Raw genomic sequence first — 20043 nt, 5'->3', positions numbered from 1 at the left:
GACCTGCAGAGGCTCACAAACACTGGTGCAGAAGGCATAAGTGTGAGACATGTGTCTGACAGCTCTCCAGGGGAGCAACAAGCTGTGATGATGGGTACCTCCAAGGAGGATGAGGTCTCTTCAAATGTCTCACCCTCTCAACCTGCAGTCGCTGAGCCCCTCCATGTCTTGGACAGGGTAAAAGACCCTAGAAAGTTCGGGTGTTTAGACATGGGATGTTTAGAGATGACCGAAACATTACTGGAAATGCTAGAATTGGTAAAGATGAACTTACTGTATACTTGGGTATCTCCGCCGCAGTTGGACCAGGTGGTGCTGCGTAGCACCAATGGGTGGAGCCAGGTGGTACAGGCAGTGCTGGGAAACCTTGACCAACAGTGGAATTGGTGGGACCAATGGTTACCCATTTCGCACAGGATCTCCAGATTCTCTGTGAGCGTACTTCTAGTTATTGATTGGTATGGAAGGCACGCGAGAGAACTGCTTGAGATATCAGAGGTCTCTCCATCTGATGTGATGACTAGAAACATCTCTGCTGGTGTGGTCCGAGGTGCGGCGGAGCAGTTGACAGTAGAGGGCGCAGATACTGCCTTTCCCGCTAGGCCTCATGAGAAGGAAGGGCCCAGAATGGACTCAGCAGTAGCAGAGATGCTTTCTGTCACTGGCCCAGAGGTACAAGTTAAGGTGCCCGGAGACACTGTGGGAGAAAGTGTTAATATTGGTTGCCATAACAATGTAATGTGTACACCGGGAAAAAATGATTTATGCTTGGGTCAGGGTAGTTTGTTAGAACAGGTACCCATGGAGTGTTGGACAACGGGTGAGGTGGAGCTGTGCTATGGTCCCGTCGGACGTAGTCCCTCCTCAGGTCTTCTTCTAACAAACACTGAGTTGGAAAGCACTGATGATACGGAAAGCTGTGATCTGTTAAGAGTTCGTTCTGTAAACAATGATTTGGTTGCAGTGGGTACCAAGAGAAACAGTTTTAAACCTGAAATACCGATGGTGAAGGGTAAAATGGGTATTTGTAAGTTGAAAGGAAGGCTCAAGGAAGGCAGAGTTCCCCCAAGAAAAGTGAATAAGCCCAGGGACCCCAAAAGAAGAGGAAGGCTGAGTATAGGACAATATAGGAACCTGTTAAGATCCAGGGGGGAATGTTCCTGGAAGCGCACCCGGAAAAAGGGTTGGGCCTACGTGGCTGACAGCCAGCACAGAGGTGTCCCAACCATCATGATGGGTGCTGGTGTTCCTCCCTCCGGATCGAAACAAAGGGGGGGGGGGGATATGTGACAGAGCGAGGCTCTGTCCTTATGAAATTGGAGGAAAACGAGACACAGACACAGAGTTTGCATATCTGCGGACTGCAAGACTACAGAGTGTAGCTTTTAAATGGAGAAAACTGCTCTGTCAGTTTTCTCCAGGTTTTGCTAGTTTTGGATGGGATTCTGTAGTCTGGAGATCCCTGAGAGTCATGGGTGGGACGGGATCTCCAGCCCTGTGTCCGGGTCTTGAGGATAACGAGCAGGGTGTGTGCCCAGCTGCACACATGCCATATAACGAAGGGCTGTTGGGAGTAGAGTGTGGAGGATGGTGGTGTGTGAGCAGCTTGCTGCTTGAAGCTGTGTGCATCCAAGGAGCCGTGTGCTGTTGTTGAAGGGTTTGAAGCTGTGTGCGTCCAAGGAGCCGTGTGCTGTTGTTGAAGGGTTTGAAGCTGTGTGCGTCCAAGCAGTTTGTCGGACGGGGCAAGTACCTATAGCAGCAGTACTGCTGAAGAGTAGCCAGGTGGGCTAGCATTTTTGTTTGGATTTTGCTGTATTTAATTTAAGCTTGGACCCCTGCGTGGGATTACTGGATGGACTAATATTTTGTTTTCTTCTAATAAACGTGGGCTACCAGGCCCTTAACCATCAACGCCTGCCTGATGTGGACTAAAAAATGCATCTACCAATTGAGCTAATCACCCCAATATCACAATATATATATATATATATATATATATATATATATATATAAATCCTATGCCCCGTTGAGGCAGCACAGAGATAAAGCTTCTCTTTGCAAAGAATACCCAATCACAAGCAAGGCAAATAAAGAGAAACACAATTTTTGCTTTCACGTGATTGGATGATGGAAGGCAGCAGAGATCCTCCTCATTTGATAAGCTCTGGAGCAAGTGCACTTGCAGAGTGCATAGTCTATTTGCCTTTATTAAACCTACCCGATTGTAATTTATCCCAATTTGGTTGCAAATTTACTTTATTATATATACATTTCTGTTTTTATGCATGTCTTTACGTATGTTCGTTTTTCATCTTATTCGTTTATTTTCTAAATATCTATGATTTTGAAATCAAACAGGTCAAGCATATCCATATAAAACAAAAATTGCAGTACGTTACCTTCACATATCTTTTGTTGCATTGTCTCCTTAATCCTATCTATCGTGGTGTAGTCCTCTGCATATAGCACGTAATCTGTAGAAGGACTATTGGCAATTGCCACAAGCTCAGATTTAGTTATTTCAGAACCAACTCCCACCGCAAACATAATGATGTTTTGTGCCCTGGCTTGTGCAGCAATCTCTACCACATCATCTTGGGACTTGCCATCTGTGACCACAATTGCAATCCTGTTCTTGGTAAGGTTAGGCCTTTGAGAAGAGGGAAACACATTTTCAGTGGCAAACTGAATTGCTCGACCTGTCTGGGTATTGCCTCCCAGATATTTCATACTTTTCAAAGCACTGATAAGTTGCTGGTTTGTCCGATGTTGTCCAAGTGGAAATTCTAGCCTTGGGGCATCACTGTATTGGACCACAGCCACCTGAGTGTAGGCAGGTCCTATGTCAAAGCTGCTTGTGATGTTTATCAACCAGTTCTTTGCTGTGTCAAAATCGGCATACCCTACACTCCAGGAGCCATCCACAATGAACACTAAATCATTCACCGCAGTTCTGCAACCTGTTAACATAGAAACACATATAATTTATTTTCACTTTTCATATATAATTACACTTTCCATTTTATACAATGCCAGACATGTTCTTTCAAAAATAGTTGCATTCATGTTCCCAAGGGTTTAAACACCTTGTATTTTGTTTCCAGCTGTTTATCCAATCTTCAGCTGAAGTGAAGATAGGGAATACTGTGAGGTCACTGGAATACATGAATCAGCAGAGTGTTTCAGGTGATGAAGTTGACCCTTTTAAGACAGTAACATGACCAAATGTATAAAAATAGGTCTTAAAATGGGTCGAGCAATACTCTACAACATGAGTCATTACTTGAAAAAGAAACAAAGGAACCACACTCTTCAATCAGATTGTGCCAGGCTAGTTACTATAAAAGTGGGCAGACATATCCAAGCATGTAACCCCTGGAGACGTCAGATATAGACTGATGAAACGGCATTGGCTAGTGTTTGAGATATGTAATTTGCGGTCAGCTGGAAAGCAGGTGGAGCGTTAACCAGTGATTCCTATACAATACATGCTGAGCATTGTCTTCTTTGATGTAAGTGCAATACAACCTTGTTTTTAATACATGATTTGAAATATGGCACCATGATATTATCCTTTTCTCTCCCTTTCTATATGGCAACACTGGAGCTTTGAATACGCTATCTATATATACACTGAATGGATGACAGCAGCAGTTTGGATTCATTCCTGTGACCTCATGTATGACATCTTGGATTTTCCTATATGTGCAATTTGACTCCCTGTGATGAGGGTCAATTAAGTCTGGTGAGTGCATTGTGTATCTGCATGTGGGTGGAGAGGAACCTTTTCTATACTCACGGAGGACGTTTATTCACATGTGGTATCTACACATAAACTTCACAATTTGTATGTATTTTTATCATTTAAATGAAGATGTATTTGTTTATTCACTATAGTGATTTATGATATGTAATTTATGATACAAGAGTGCGGTTCCTTTTATTTCTTTTTCATATTATAGGTGTTTTTACACATTGCAACACATAGCTCTTTATTGTGGTTTGTTTGTTTTTTGGTTACTGGTTTGCATAGGTTTGGAACCTTTGGTTCCCCTGTTTTTTTTTCATGAATAATTACTTTTTGGCTCTGAAGTAACTTGCCAGCCACAACAACATACCGGTGCATCTCCAAAAATTAGAATATCATCAAAAAGTTAATTTATTTCAGTAATTAATTTAAAAAAAGTCAAACTGATATATTATATAGATTCATTACGCACAGAGTGATATTTCTTACTTTTCATTTTGATGATCATGGCTTACAGCTAGTGAAAACACAAAATTGAGTATCTCTGAAAATTTGATTATTGTGAAAAAGTTTAATATTGTAGACTCATGGTGTCACACTCTAATCAGCTAATTACTGTAAATCAAAACACCTGTAAAGGATTTTGCAATCATGGGGAAGACTATTGACTTGACAGTTGTCCAGAAGACAGTCATTGACAAGGAAGGTAAGTCACAAAAGGTCTTTGCTTAAGAAGCTGGCTGTTCACAGAGTACTGTATCCAAGTATATTAATGAAAAGTTGAGTGGATTGAAAAAGTGTAGTAGAAAAAGGTACACAAGCAACAAGGACAACTGCAGCTTTGAGAGGATTTTGAAGCAAAGGCCATTCAAGAATTTGGGAGAGATTCACAAGGAGTGGACTAAGGCTGGTGTCAGTGTTTCAAGAGCCACCACAAACAGATGTATCCAGGACATGGGCTACAACTATCGCATGCCTTGTGTCAACCTACTCCTGAACCAGAGAGAACATCAGAAGTGTCTTACCTGGGCCAAGGAGAAGAAGAACTGAACTTTTGCTCAGTGGTCCAATGTTCTCTTTTCGGATGAAATTAAATTTTGCATTTCATTTGGAAATCAAGCTCCCCGAGTCTTGGGAAGAGTGGAGAGGCACAAAATCCAAGTTGCACGAGGTCCAGTGTGACGTTTCCACAGTTACTGATGATTTGGGAAGCCATGTCATCTGCTGGTGTTGGTCCACTGTGTTTTAAGTCCAAAGTCAGCGCAACCCTCTACCAGAAAATTCTAGAGCACCTTATGCTTTATGGAGATGCTGATTTCATTTTCCAGCAGGACTTGACACCTGCCAAATGTACCAATACCTGTTTTAATGATCATGGTATCACTGTGCTTGACTGGCAAGGAAACTCACCTGACCTAAACCCCATAGAGAATCTGTGGGGTATTGTCAAGAGAAATGAGAGGAAGATGAGAGACACCAGACCCAACAATGCAGATGAGCTGAAGGCCACTATCAAAGCAACATGGGCTTCCATAACACCTCAGCAGTGCCACAGGCTGATCGCCTCCATGCTACGCCGCATTGATGCGGCAGTTCATGCAAAAGGAGCCCCAACCAAGTATTGAGTGCATACTATACTGTACATGGACATACTTTTCAGTATGCCAACATTTCCTTATTAAAAATCGCTTTTTATTGGTCCTATGTAATAGTCTATATTCTGAGATACAGAATTGTGGATGTTCACTGGCTGCAAGCCATAATCATCAAAATTAAAAGAAAAATGCTTGAAATATATCACTCTATGTGTATGAATCCATATAATATTTGACGTTCACTTTTAGATTTGAATTACTGAAATTGAAATTCCTGCTCCTGGGAGGAATGGGTGATTCTGCTCAACATTGCATACTTCAGCACTAACTTTGGCAGTGGGAGCCCATCAATATGGCAATGTCAGGTGTACAGACACAACTCAAATACATAGACTTCATCCATAGAGTATGTAACAGAAAACTGAAATTTGTTTGGTAGACTGACCCTTTAATGTGGTAGCTAGTACAATAAAGACGTATTTCTTTCATGCTTGTTTTATTTTTGGCTCAAAAATAGCAGTGTAGCAAATGGACTTAACAAACTGACCTGAAATGAGCGTACTTCCAAAATGTTAACACCTCACAATTCCTGAGGATTTCCTGAATCACTTATTGTGTTCCAGGAAGGATGAAAATCTGAACTTTATTTTCCCGTAATTTTAAAGGTTTTGCTTTTCAGGCCCATACTTGTCTGAGTACTTAGAACTCTGTCCCTGGCTCCGCTAATGTATGCTGACTCCAAAAATAACTGGACGCTCATGAAGTGTGTTTAGGAACTATTAACACAACAAATTTCTGTTCATAATACAATGTCTGTCTACAAAAAAATACCTGAAAAGGTACTGTTTTTGCACAAAGCATGCCTCTGGTGTTGAAAATATATTTTCAACTGCAATTTGTTTTGTAGTTTACCACTTTGTAAAGTAAACCTATTTACTTCCTTTGCTTGCTAGGAGTCCTAGGTTGCAGATTCAAGCCTAACTGTAACTATTCTTAAACATGTCCCCACCCCACTCCTGCAGCTTATACTACCTACCCTATGTAAAAAAGATCTGTATACGTAACTTTTTGCAGTTGGCTCTGATCTGGTCACGTGATCCCCAGCTCTGCCATCCCTGTGTCAGGAAGTGCTCCACAACGGTTGGAAATTCCAGCAGTGATGATGTCACTCATAGGCTCCCATGGCCCATCTGTTTTTGGCGCTTCCTCCTCTCCTTTGCTGCCACTGCTCACTAGCACAAGGGAGACAGGGATGCGGGATCATGTGACTGGCCTGGAGTGGACTGAAAAAAGCAGGAGGGGAAGGGATATTTTTAAGAATAGTTAGTGTTAGGCATGAGTTACATTTTAAAGGGGAGCTTAACTCTGGAAGCCATTATAAAAAAAAAAAAAAACAGGTGGAAGACAAAGGACTAGTAATCTGAATTCCCTGTTGTCTCCCTGGAATCGATCTTTCACCATTACTGACTTACCATGCCTTATTCTGCCCTGTGTTTCTGTGTGGAGGCAGCCATCTTGGTAGAGAAGCTTTGCTTCCTAATTGTCAGATCCTCCAGCAAGGATAACAGTGAGCAGTACAGTAGTAAAATCACCAAATCTTACTCCTAATTTCCTGAAACTAACAGTCAGAGGCAGCAGTGCCTTAGATCTCACTGTGCAGATACATAGCTAAAAGACTTATAGGCACCAGGAAATACAATACTATTATTTGGGATGAATTCCAGACAAAGCACTGCTTAGGCACAATTATGTTCTCTAACAGATTAGAAATAATCACTGTTTGAGTTCAGTTCCACTCTATATGATAGACCTTCAGCCAGATTTATGCAGGCCATGCATTATACACTTTTTTTCATTCTACCAGCCAGTTGAATGAAAAAAAAAGTGCAGATTCCTCCATCCACACATTCTAAGTGGATGGAGCAATCACTTCCACTGTACTATTGTGTCCTCATGGTGGGGAGCCTTGCCATGAGAACACAATGATCAGTGTTACCAGCTATAGCCAGCAGCACTCATAGTTCAGGAAAAACCCAACAGGATGGTTCATCATTAGATTGACTTCTGTATAACCAGGTTGCCCATACATGGATAGAAATTCAGCTGGTCCCTACTGAACCAGCAAACTTTCAATCCATGTATGGCCGGTATTAGAGTCATAAGGAGGCAATAGGAAGCAATACCTCTCTTAATAAATAACATTCTTCCCTACTAATCTTTCAAATACAGCTTTTCTATTGCTTCCTTATTAATTCCTTATTAAGCTCAGTTATTAATGTAGAACTAAAAGTCGTTGACCCCTGTCAGCTTTTTCTTTCATCTGTGTCCAATTGGGGAGATTTTCACCAGGTCCCCAGGGTCACCAGAACTAGTGTCCCTATTTGAAAATGTCCCCTCTATTCCTGTTATGAAGACAATCCAAAATTTGAGATTTTCTTTTACTTTCACTCTTGGTGATAATGAAAAACAGGACAAATAAAGAGGGTTAATCTAACTAATGGAAGCAAAGATAGCAATAAAAAGGATGTTTTAATCCCTCTCCCTCCTAACCAAAACTAAAATAAGATTTTTAATTTGGTTACTTTAAAAGGTCCAATGCCCCATCTTCTCGTCAATATGTGGAGCCTGGCCTGAGTAAAATGGGAATATAAAATATTTTGTATCACTATGTAAATGACAATTATGTTTAATTTAAGAACCACTTCTGTGTATATACAGTGCCTTGCGAAAGTATTCGGCCCCCTTGAACTTTTCAACCTTTTGCCACATTTCAGGCTTCAAGCATAAAGATATAAAATTTTAATTTTTTGTGAAGAATCACCAACAAGTGGGACACAATTGTGAAGTGGAACGAAATCTATTGAATAATTTTAAGTTTTTTAGCAAATAAAAAACTGAAAAGTGGTGCGTGCAAAATTATTCGGCCCCTTTACTTTCAGTGCAGCAAACTCACTCCAGAAGTTCAGCGAGGATCTCTGAATGATCCAATGTTGTCCTAAATGACTGATGGTGATAAATAGAATCCACCTGTGTGTAATCAAGTCTCTGTATAAATGCACCTGCTCTGTGATAGTCTCAGGGTTCTGTTGAAAGCGCAGAGAGCATCATGAAGACCAAGGAACACACCAGGCAGGTCCGTAATACTGTTGTGGAGAAGTTTAAAGCCGGATTTGGATACAAAAAGATTTCCCAAGCTTTAAACATCCCAAGGAGCACTGTGCAAGCGATCATTTTGAAATGGAAGGAGTATCAGACCACTGCAAATCTACCAAGACCTGGCCGTCCCTCTAAAATTTCAGCTCAGACAAGGAGAAGACTGATCAGAGATGCAGCCAAGAGGCCCGTGATCACTCTGGATGAACTGCAGAGAACTACACCTGAGGTGGGAGATTCTGTCCATAGGACAACAATCAGTCGTACACTGCACAAATCTGGCCTTTATGGAAGAGTGGCAAGAAGAAAGCCATTTCTCAAAGATATCCATAAAAAGTCTCGTCTAAAGTTTGCCACAAGCCACCTGGGAGACACACCAAACATGTGGAAGAAGGTGCTCTGGTCAGATGAAACCAAAATCAAACTTTTTGCCCACAATGCAAAACGATATGTTTGGCGTAAAAGCAACACACCATCCCCACTGTCAAACATGGTAGTGGCAGCATCATGGTTTGGGCCTGTTTTTCTTCAACAGGGACAGGGAAGATGGTTAAAATTGAGGGGAAGATGGATGCAGCCAAATACAGGACCATCCTGGATGAAAACCTGTTGGAGTCTGCAAAAGACCTGAAACTGGGATGGAGATTTATCTTCCAACAAGACAATGATCCCAAACATACAGCAAAATCTACAAAGGAATGGTTCACAAATAAACGTATCCAGGTGTTAGAATGGCCAAGTCAAAGTCCATACCTGAATCCAATCGAGAATCTGTGGAAAGAGCTGAAAACTGCTGTTCACAAACACTCTCCATCCAACCTCACTGAGCTCGAGCTGTTTTGCAAGGAAGAATGGGCAAGAATTTCAGTCTCTCGATGTGCAAAACTGATAGAGACATACCCCAAGCGACTTGCAGCTGTAATCGCAGCAAAAGGTGGCTCTACAAAGTATTAACACAAGGGGGCCGCCCCACTTTTCATTTTTTTATTAGTTAAAAAAGTTTCAAAAATCCAATAGATTTCGTTCCACTTCACAATTGTGTCCCACTTGTTGGTGATTCTTCACAAAAAATAAAAATTTTATATCTTTATGTTTGAAGCCTGAAATGTGGCAAAAGGTTGAAAAGTTCAAGGGGGCAGAATACTTTCACAAGGCACTGTATGTCCCACAAAATCCTCTTTTTGAACATAAATTTGCCATGGATGGGACATACTCTGTAACATCTGGACCATGTAAAACACCAGCCTATCCACCTATGTTCTATCTGTATAGTTCTTTTCTTAAAAATATCACTGTTTTCCTATGATGATTTGGTTTGAAAACCTTTAAGCTGCTTTTCTTTTTAATTCTTTGTTTAGGACTGTGACAAGGGTCCAAGCATAGGATTGCATATGCTAGTTTTTCAGGTCTAGCTGAGAAGCAACTCTAACATACTAAAACAATGGGGTTATGACAGAAACAAAATATCAACATCACAGAACTTGACGTTGCGTTGATGCATTGTAACTTTTACTAAGTCACGTGGGTTGCAGCATAGAAAACCTCTACGTTTTATCTCAAGCAGATGATAGCTTGGACCAGTGCCACTTTCAGTTGCATTTATCAGTTTATATATATACTTTTTGTGTCTAACTATATTGTATAGATCAGGGGTGTCAAAATATATTTCAGAGCAGGTGGAATCAGCGTTATGGTTGCCCTCATAGGGCCGTTTGTATCTGTAAGACTATATAAAAAAATGTTTTATTTAATATTTTTAAAATATTTATCCAGGGCTTTTTTCTCAGAAAATGGATGCAGGGTGTGGCCAAATTGCACTAACAGTGAGAGGATCCTAAAGGGGCAAAAATTACCAGGAGTACCATTGTGTAGCCTTCAGGGATGCACTATGCATAGAGTGCACAGTAAAGAGCGCAGGGTTGAGGAGTGGGTTACATACAGTAGTGGAAGTAGAGTGCAAGGTTCAGATCTCTGTCACAGGCTGACTACATCTCACTTCCACCCCTCCTGGGCTCTGACCTCTGCACCACTCTCCCCCATCCCCTACCTCTGCAAACATCTGCTTCCACAGGCCTCATGTCTAACCCCCACCCGCAAAGAGCTTCCTCTCCTCTCACCTACCCTGCCCTGCTCCAGTACCTCCTGACAGTGTAGGTGGCTTTGCCTCTAATTTTCATCTGTAGAGATTATTGGTCGGGATCTCTGCACCCGAGGGCAGATGGAGATCACTGTGCAGCTTACCGCGTGATGCCCCATCCCACACTGAACCTGCATTTCCCTTGTCCCCATCATGAGTGCAGGGCAAACAGGAATCTGAGAGAGCCGCTGAGAGGAAAGCTGTCCTTTTAAACACAGGAGGCTTCTGTATTTACAAGTGACAGTGGGGAGCGGAGGGCAAGAACCGAAGGTGACAGAGCAGACCATGTTCCGACATAAAAAAATCTGGGTGTGAGGGACTTGTGTTTGACACATGTGGTATAGATAATTATGAAACATACCTGCTTGAGAATCTTCTTCACTTACTTGTCCTTTTACTAAGTGTATAAATACTGCGAATGCAAAAACTTGTAATGCCCAAGTAGGTTTCATTTTGTAGGTTCAAGTGATCTAAAATAGAAACAAAAATATTATCACATTGGGGGTTATTTACGAAAGGCAAATCCACTTTGCACTGCACATGCACTTGAAAGTGCACGGAAAGTGCACTTGGAAGTGCAGTCGCTCTAAATCTAAGGGGTAGATCTGAAATGAGGGGAAGCTCTGCTGATTTTATCATCCAATTATGTGCAAGCCTAAATGCGGATCTACAGCGACTTTACTTCCTAGTGCACTTTCAGTGCACTTTCAAGTGCACGTGCAGTGCAAAGTGGATTTTCCTTTAGTAGATAACCCCCATTATGTCTTTCACATGGAAAAATATCAATATTATAGTAACTTTTTGATAAAAGATTTGCAAACACAAACATTGCACTTGGTGGAGGGCAAGTGAAATTCCACTTACCGTATACTGTATGTTAAATTTCAGCTCTGGAGCTGCCAAGGAAAAAAATAGACATGCCTTTTAGCCAATTTCATGTATTTATCCTCTTGGATGGTTCAGCTACATGACCCATCTTTTGGTACTTCATGTTCACTAAAACCTGTCAGTGTTTACATATTTTACAGGCTGAGGAACTCAGCCACTCCAGCCCCAGAAGGATTTACCCCTTTCCTGACCAGAGCATTTTTTGCGATTTGGGCACTGCGTCGATTTAGCTGCCAATTTTGCGGTTGTGCAACGCTGTGCACAAACAAAATTGACGTCCTTTTTTCATCATAAATGGAGCTTTCTTTTGGTGGTAATTGATCACCGCTGCGTTTTTTTTTGTGCTATAAACAAAAAAAGCGACAATTTTGAAAAAAAGTAATATTTTTTACTTTTTTCTATAATAAATACCCCCAGAAATATATATAAAAAAATTATTCAACAGTTTAGGCCAATATGTATTCTTCTACATATTTTTGGTAAAAAAAAATCACAATAAGTGTATATTGATTGGTTTGCGCAAAAGTTATAGCGTCTACAAAATAGGGGATATATTTACTAGTAATGGCGGCAATCTGCAATTTTTATCGTGACTGAGACATTTTGGGGGACAGATCGCATACTTTTGACACTATTTTGGGACCATTGACATTTATACAACGATCAGAGCTAAAAATAGCCACTGATTACTGTATAAATGTGACTTGCAGGGAAGTGGTTAAACAGTAGGGGGTGATCAAGGGGTTAAGTGTGTTCCCTCAGTGTGTCCTAACTGTGCGGGGATGGGCTCATTACAACATGACAGAGATCACTGCTCCTGATGACAGGGAGCAGTAGATCCCTGCCATGTTGCTAGGCAGAACAGGGAAATGCCTTGTTTACATCGGAATCTCCCGGTTCTGCCTCTCCTCACTGCATTCGTGGGCCGCCAGCGAACATCGAGTTTGCAGGACCTGTGGGCACACTTCTGTGGCATGCAGCAGGCGTGGCCACGTGCAAGCTAGGTGGGATTTTTTTAAAGAGATGTACAGGTACGCCCTTTTGCCTGCCTTTGCCATTCTGCCAGTGTAAATCGGCGTGCGGCGGTTAGCATGTGGCTAGAAATGAAAAGGCCTTACTCTCATTCTATATGGATTTATTGTTGAAGGTGAGAGGTCAGTACTATTCAACTCACCTGGGCCATTTATCATATCCACCTCTATCTTGTGGGACATCTGCTAATCAGTGGACTTCTTACATTTTTAAAGAAACACTTGAGGGCCTTTTAGAGGTAACTAAAACAATCAAAACCTTTAAATGGTGATTTAAGGGAAATACAGGCACTTTCTCGGAATCTGTAATTATTGGTAAAAATTGGAATAACTAGTGTAGCACCCTCTACCTTAGATAGGTAGGTGCTAGTGTAGGGTTTTGTGTATGCTGTGAGCAAGGCCTGTTTGTTTTGATCTGGGGACAGGGGAATGGTTTACTATAGCAGTAGCTGACTGACATGTACTTCAGCTCTTGGGAGCCTCCTCTGTTGCCAAAGGGAGAATGTTCTGGGAAAGGGTCAGGCCAGAGAACTGGAGTGACATGGGGTACATGTGAGGAGCTCTGACCAATCCCCAACTAGGATTGGCAGGGGGCAGGCCTCCTACATATATCCATGGTCAGCCTGCTGTGGGGGGAGTTAGACTGTCGTGTCTGAGGGAACCCCCTTTCTGGGGGGGGGGGGTGTACCTCAGGTGAGAGCCCCGGGAGCTGGGAGGGAGCCTCTCCTTATATGGGTTAGAGGAAATTAACTGACCTGCACAGAGTCCTGACCTCAACCCGATAGAGCACCTTTTGGGATAAATTAGAGCAGAGACTGTGAGCCAGGCCTTCCCATCTAACATTAATGCCTGACCTCACAAATGCGCTTCTGTAAGAACGGTCAAACATTCCCATACACACACTCCTAAACATTGTGGACAGCCTTCTCAGAAGAGTTGAAGCTGTTATAGCTGCAAAGGGTGGGCCAGCTCAATATTGAACCCTATGGACTAAGACTGGGATGCCATTAAATTTCATGTGCGTGTAAAGGCAGGCATCCCAATACCTTTGGCAATATAGTGTACAGTTATCTGCCCTTGAAGTTTCTGCTCCAGCCCAGATAACACTGTGAAATTAACACCATGCACCTAACACAGTCCTCCCGAAGCAGTAAAATTTTCCTGTATGTCTCCTCAGCTAAAAAACTGATAAAATATTTGAGATTTGAAGTTCTGCAAAAAATAAAGTTTAATCAAATTTGTGTTAGCATTACAGGAAGCACCGTGCGGGCAGCACAGTGGCTAAGTGGTTAGCACTTCCACCTAGCAGCAATAGGGTCATTGCTTTGAATCCCAACCACAGCACTACCTGTACAGGATCTGTATGTTCTCCCTGTGTCTGCGTGAGTTTCATCCAGGTACTCCAATTTCCTCCCACACTATGAAGACATGCTGGTAGGTAAAATTGCTCCTGTCTAAATTAGGCCTAGTATGTGTATGTATGAGAGAGAGTTAGGAACCTTACATTGTAAGCTCCTATAGGGTAGGAACCAATGTGAATGTACAACATATACCATATTTTTCGGACTATAAGATGCACTTTTTTCCCCCAGAATTATGGGGGAAAATGTGCCTGCGTCTCATGGTGCGAATATACGATTGGCCCCGCCCCCGCCGCGATCCAGATCGCTCCACGGCCTCGGCCTTAGGAAAGGCAGCGGCTTCAGCCTAGCTACGCAGCAGTGGCCATCTTGTTGCACCCGCCATTTGCAATGTGATCGCTCCGTCAAATGACGGAGCATTCACTTGTAAACAAACCGGCATCATGATGACGCTGGTTCCTCTCTCCCCTCTGTGTACAGATCTGTATAGTGGAGGGGAGAGATCGGGTGGCAGCAGCGCTGTGGGCTGCATCTGTAGTGCCCACAGCGCTGCTCTGTGACAAGTGCCGTCACAGCCATCCCTCCATACTCTGCTAATACTCTGCAATACTCTGCCAATACTCTGCAATATCCTGCCAATACTCTGCAATACTCTGCCATACCCTGCCAATACTCTGCCATACCCTACAAATACTCTGCCATACCCTGCAAATATTCTGCAATACCCTGCCAATACTCTGCAATACCATGCAATACTCTGCAATACCCTGCCAATACTCTGCCATACCCTACCAATACTCTGCCATACCTTGCCAATACTCTGCAGTACCCTGCTAATATTCTGCCATACCCTGCCAATACTGTATCATACCCTGCCAATACTCTGCAATACCCTGCAATACTCTGCCATACCCTGCCAATACTCTGCCATACCCTGCAAATACTCTGCCATACCTTGCCAATATTCTGCAATACCCTGCCAATACTCTGCAATACCATGCAATACTCTGCAATACCCTGCCAATACTCTGCCTTACCCTACCAATACTCTGCCATACCTTGCCAATACTCTGCAGTACCCTGCTAATATTCTGCCATACCCTGCCAATACTGTATCATACCCTGCCAATACCCTGCAATACCCTGCAATACTCTGTCATACCCTGCCAATACTCTGCAATACCCTGCCAATACTCTGCAATACCATGCAATACTCTGCAATACCCTGCCAATACTCTGCAATACTCTGCAGTACCCTGCCAATACTCTGCAATACCCTGCCAATACTCTGCCATACCCAGCCAATACTCTGCCATACCCAGCCAATACTCTTCAATATCCTGGCAATACTCTGCGATACCCTGCCAATACTCTGCGATACCCTGACAATGCTCTGCCATACCCTGCCAATACTCTGCCATACCCAGCCAATACTCTGCAATACCCTGCCAATACCCTGTCAATACTTTCTATGGTAATGGTCACTCTGCATTTTCTATGGTAATGGTCACTCTGCATTTCATGGGCACTGGAAAATATTTTAGTACACCATTTGGTTCAGAATATTCTTTTTTCTTGTTTTCAACCTCTAAAACCTAGGTGCGTCTTATGGTCAGGTGCGTCTTATGGAGCGAAAAATACGGTATGTAAAGTACTACAGAAATTGACAGTGCTAAATAAGCAGATAAAATTAATAAAAATTATAGGATTGCTGTGTACATCAGAACTAAAAATGATGTCATAAAATAAATGATGAATATTATAATTACTGCTGCTATTATTATTCTTGACTTCCCTATTGACTGCTAAACCACAAAATTAAGCACTTGTTTACTGTGGTGATAGAATAGGTGGGAAGGCTTGGAATTTATACCAAGGCCTAGTGAGTTATTGAGGACAGTGTAGTTAGCTGCAAATGTTAGCTTCATGCAGTCTTCCTTGGCAAATTAAAACAATACAAGTCCCCAGCAGTGTATTGACTATGCTAGCAGCTCTCCTGCTATTTGTACATTATTAAGTCATGCCATATGTTGGGATGAGTGTTGTTACATTTGACACTGCCTGGTGTCACAGCAGAGAAAGGTGCCATTGCTAGTTCCAGTTCCCTGACTGTTACACTGACCCTCTAGTCTTCAAGTAGAATAAAGTAAATACAATAAAAAATGCCCTTTTCCCACCAACACCTATTCTGACTAACTTATGTAAGGAGGATCTGTATATTTACCCAATTTCAAGCTGCTCAAGTCCAGTCACACGTTCTCCCCTGTGTCAGCCAGCGCCAGCTACAGGGGAGAAGAGAGCATTCTTAACAACAATTGGTAAAGCCTGGTAGCGGTGACATCAACTACAAACTTACTATAGCCAAACCATTGCCAGCATTCCCTCCTCTCCCCTGCAGTAGGGTTGCCACCTGTCTGGGATTCACCCGGACAGTCCAGGTTCTGAATTATGTGTTTGGGTTTCAGGCAAATAGAAACCCAGACACATTATTCAGACCGGGCAGTGGCTCCCCAAGTAACCAAGATAGTCACACAACAATCTGTTGCCACCCGGGAGCTGTGGGCAGCTGTCTGGGTGCAGGTTTGACATCACTGGGGGACAGGGCAATGATATCAGCAAAAGCAATTTGGCCACACCCACTATTTGCTGTGGCATGCTATGCACACTGCATTACTACTCTCCTTGGGGGAACCCAAAGGTGTCCCAGGCCGCTAAATTGTTCTGGTTTGGCTTGAAGAAAAGGTGGCAACCCTACCCTGCAGCTGTTGATAGCTGACACAGGGGTGCCAATCATATGACTGATGCAGGCTGAAAATAGGTAAATATACAGATCTTTCTTACACAGGCTAGTCAGTATAGGTGTTAGGAGGAAGGAGGAAACAATGTTAAGATTAGTTAGGTTGATCCTAGAATTCTGCTTTAATTCAATATAAATCATTGACCGGGAACAGGTTTGGGGAACTGTAATTTTTAATTATGTACCTTCCTAAAGAGTTGAAGAAAGAAAGTAGGCATGAAAGCCAGGCAGACAGATTCTAGGACAAGCAATTTTTGACCCTGGCTGACATCTGAAAGATCTGAGCTCCTGTTCTGTATGCTAGTTCCCAGCAAGTGACACAGTACATAATAAAACCAGGATTGAGATGATAGCCCAGTGATGGCAAACCTTGACACCCCAGATGTTTTGGAACTACATTTCCTATAATGCTCAACGTCACTGCAGAGTACATGAGCATCATGGGATATGTAGTTCCAAAACATCTGGGGTGCCAAGGTTCACCATCACTGTGATAGCCATATAGTTTGCACCTTTAAGAACAAGTCAGGAAGATTAGCCTATATCTCTCCACTCTCAGGCTGGCTTCAGATTGTGGTCCAACTGTGGTGCATTTACATGCATTATGTCGTTATGAATGGGCTAACAGAACATGGCAACAAAACAAAATAATATATGAACCTTTTTTATTTATGTTTCTGTGCTGGGTGTGCTGCATCATGGGTGACTTCACAGTTACTCTCAGTGTGCCATTGTAAGGAAGTGTTGTGTAATACAGGCATACCCCACTTTTAAGTACACAATGGGGTTTATTTACTAAAGCCGGAAAGTGTAAAATCAGGCTCACTTCTGCATAGAAACCAATGAGCTTCCAGGTTTTATTACCAAAGCTTAATTGAACAAGCCGGGGTTAGAAGCTCATTGGTTTCTATGTAGAAGGGATCCTGATTTTGCACTTTTCAGCTTTAGTAAATAAACCCCATTGTGTACTTAAAAGTGGGGTATGCCTGTACTTTGCACTAGGCTAATCTGCTGTAGAATTGTATGGGCCTATATAAACTCGCTTTAACTTTCATAAATACATTTGTACTGGCAACAATACCTCCCAACGTTTTGAGATGGGAATGAGGGACACCTATCAGCAAAAGTATGCAGGCAGAGGACACGCCCCCTTGCCACGCCCCCTTAAAGGAGACTTGTACAAAAAAACAAGATTGGTTAAACCCACAAGTGCTTATTTTACCACTACTACTTCTTTATATTTTCTTTTGGAATTTACAAATGCAGCAATTTAGAAATTAGATGAAAGGTTTAGTGCTGGAAAACACTTTTTGATCCATAAAAAGTGCATTTTATATACATCTATATAGATCAGACCAAAATTAGGGACACATGAGGAGGAATGAGGGACACGGGGACATTGCTCCAGATCAGGGACAGTTGGGATCTATGATACTTTGCACTAGGCTAATCTGGTGCAGAATTGTATGGGCCTATATAAACTCGTTTTAACTTTCATAAATACATTTGTACTGGCAACTATTACAGTACATGTCTTTTTTTTCCCTTAAAAGCATGAACATGATTTTATCATTCAATTACTTCTTTTCCCCATCTAACAGTATAAAAAAAATGTACTGTATATAGAACTCACTTTATACCATTCCATAATCAATTACTGCAAAGAATTTTTAAATAAATCAATGTAATAGGATATCTTTCTGTTTACAAACCAAAATAGGAATCCAATATTTGCCAACGTATGCATTGTTTCCTTCCTTCATGTACTGATTTCTTGCTTGCAAAAACAAAACAAAAAAAAACACTATGCCATAATCACAATAGCTATTTTACTCTAGTAAACCCTAGTAAATCATCATTATACCAGTCTGAGATTCCAAATTCAAACAAGCTGTGGTCATTTAGAACATTCTCTGAATTTTGCATGAAACAACGCCATGTACATTTGAAGAATACAAATATTGTTAAGTATTTCCTTTTTATGAAAATACTGTTATTATATCATAAATTAACTTACCTCTCCAAATGATCATGCAGTGTCCTAGCAAAGGTGCCACTTCATTGCATACCTGGAGTGTTCCTTATAAAGAGTAGGCTTAGTGCTAAGCTATGAGAGTTTGTTACAGCCTCTGAATCTGACTTGCTGTTTCACTCAGTGGATCAGTATATGCCAGAAGCCCTCTTCTGTCATACATAAACAGACTGCCTAAACCTGTCTCATGTCACATGCTACAACTCATTTCAAACCCAGCCCACCATATGAACATAGGAGCAAGGAAATACTAAAAAGATTATTTATAAGGGTTGCATAAACAAGACGTGCAGGAGACAGAACTAACAGGGATGTTAGATAACACATATAAAAAAAAAAAGTTTATACAAACTGATGAAGATGTAATAAAGTAGTATATACTGAAAAAATAAAAGTATTATAAATCATTATGATTAGCGGATTTCAAGTTGTTATAATAGAACTTCAAATTTTTGGTACCCATACAATAAAACATTTCCCAATATTGAATAATAGAACTTAAAACAATTTTGTACCCATACAATAAAACATTTCCCATTATTGCATAATATAACTTCAAATTTTTGGTACCCATACAATAAAACATTTCCCATTATTGCATAATATAACTTAAAACAATTTTTGGTACCCATACAATAAAACATTTCCCATTATTGCATAATATAACTTCAAATTTTTGGTACCCATACAATAAAACATTTCCCAATATTGAATAATAGAACTTAAAAAAATGTTGTACCCATACAATAAAACATTTCGCATTATTGCATAATAGAGCTTCACATTTTTGGTACTCATACAATAAAAACATTTCCCAATATTGAAAAATAGAACTTCAAGTTGTTGGCACTCATACAATAAAACATTTCCCAATATTGAATAATAGAACTTAAAGAAATTTTGTACCCATACAATAAAACATTTCCCATTATTGCATAATAGAACTTCAAATTCTTGGTACTCATACAATAAAACATTTCCCAATATTAAATAATAGAACTTCAAATTCTTGGTACCCATACAATAAAACATTTCCCAATTTTATAGTTATATAGTTAGTAAGGTTGAATAAAGACACCAGTCCATCCAGTTCAACCTGAGTGAGTGTCTACAATTGTCCCTATTCCTGTACATTGCACACTCACATCGGTCCCTACCCTCAAGGAGCCCACAATCCAAGGTCCCCATTCATATACTAGGGCCAATTTTGGACAGAAGCCAATTAACCTACCTGCATGTCTTTGGAGTGTGGGAGGAAACTGGAGTACCTGGAGGAAACCCACGCAGGCACAGGGAGAACA

General features: G+C 41.4%; 1 protein-coding gene across 1 annotated transcript in view; it reads right to left on the bottom strand.

Moving 5' to 3' along the window:
• The window catches only part of LOC143996869 (uncharacterized), a 126900-nt gene extending 108004 nt beyond the window's left edge, over window positions 1-18896 (bottom strand). Inside the window, exons 1-3 of the mRNA XM_077492159.1 lie at window positions 18728-18896; window positions 10995-11103; window positions 2400-2960 (exon numbers count right to left, since the gene is read on the bottom strand). Of these exons, the coding sequence (XP_077348285.1) occupies window positions 2400-2960; window positions 10995-11085 (652 nt within the window). The 5' untranslated portion in view covers window positions 11086-11103; window positions 18728-18896. The remainder of the gene's footprint in view (window positions 1-2399; window positions 2961-10994; window positions 11104-18727) is intronic.
• Between the last annotated feature and the right edge of the window lie 1147 nt (window positions 18897-20043).

This window comes from Lithobates pipiens, unplaced genomic scaffold (genome assembly GCF_037356315.1).
Source record: "Lithobates pipiens isolate NorthernLeopardFrog02 unplaced genomic scaffold, aLitPip1_a1.2 Scaffold_19, whole genome shotgun sequence".
NCBI classification, from domain to species: domain Eukaryota; kingdom Metazoa; phylum Chordata; class Amphibia; order Anura; family Ranidae; genus Lithobates; species Lithobates pipiens.
This window is presented reverse-complemented; position numbering and strand designations above follow the sequence as displayed.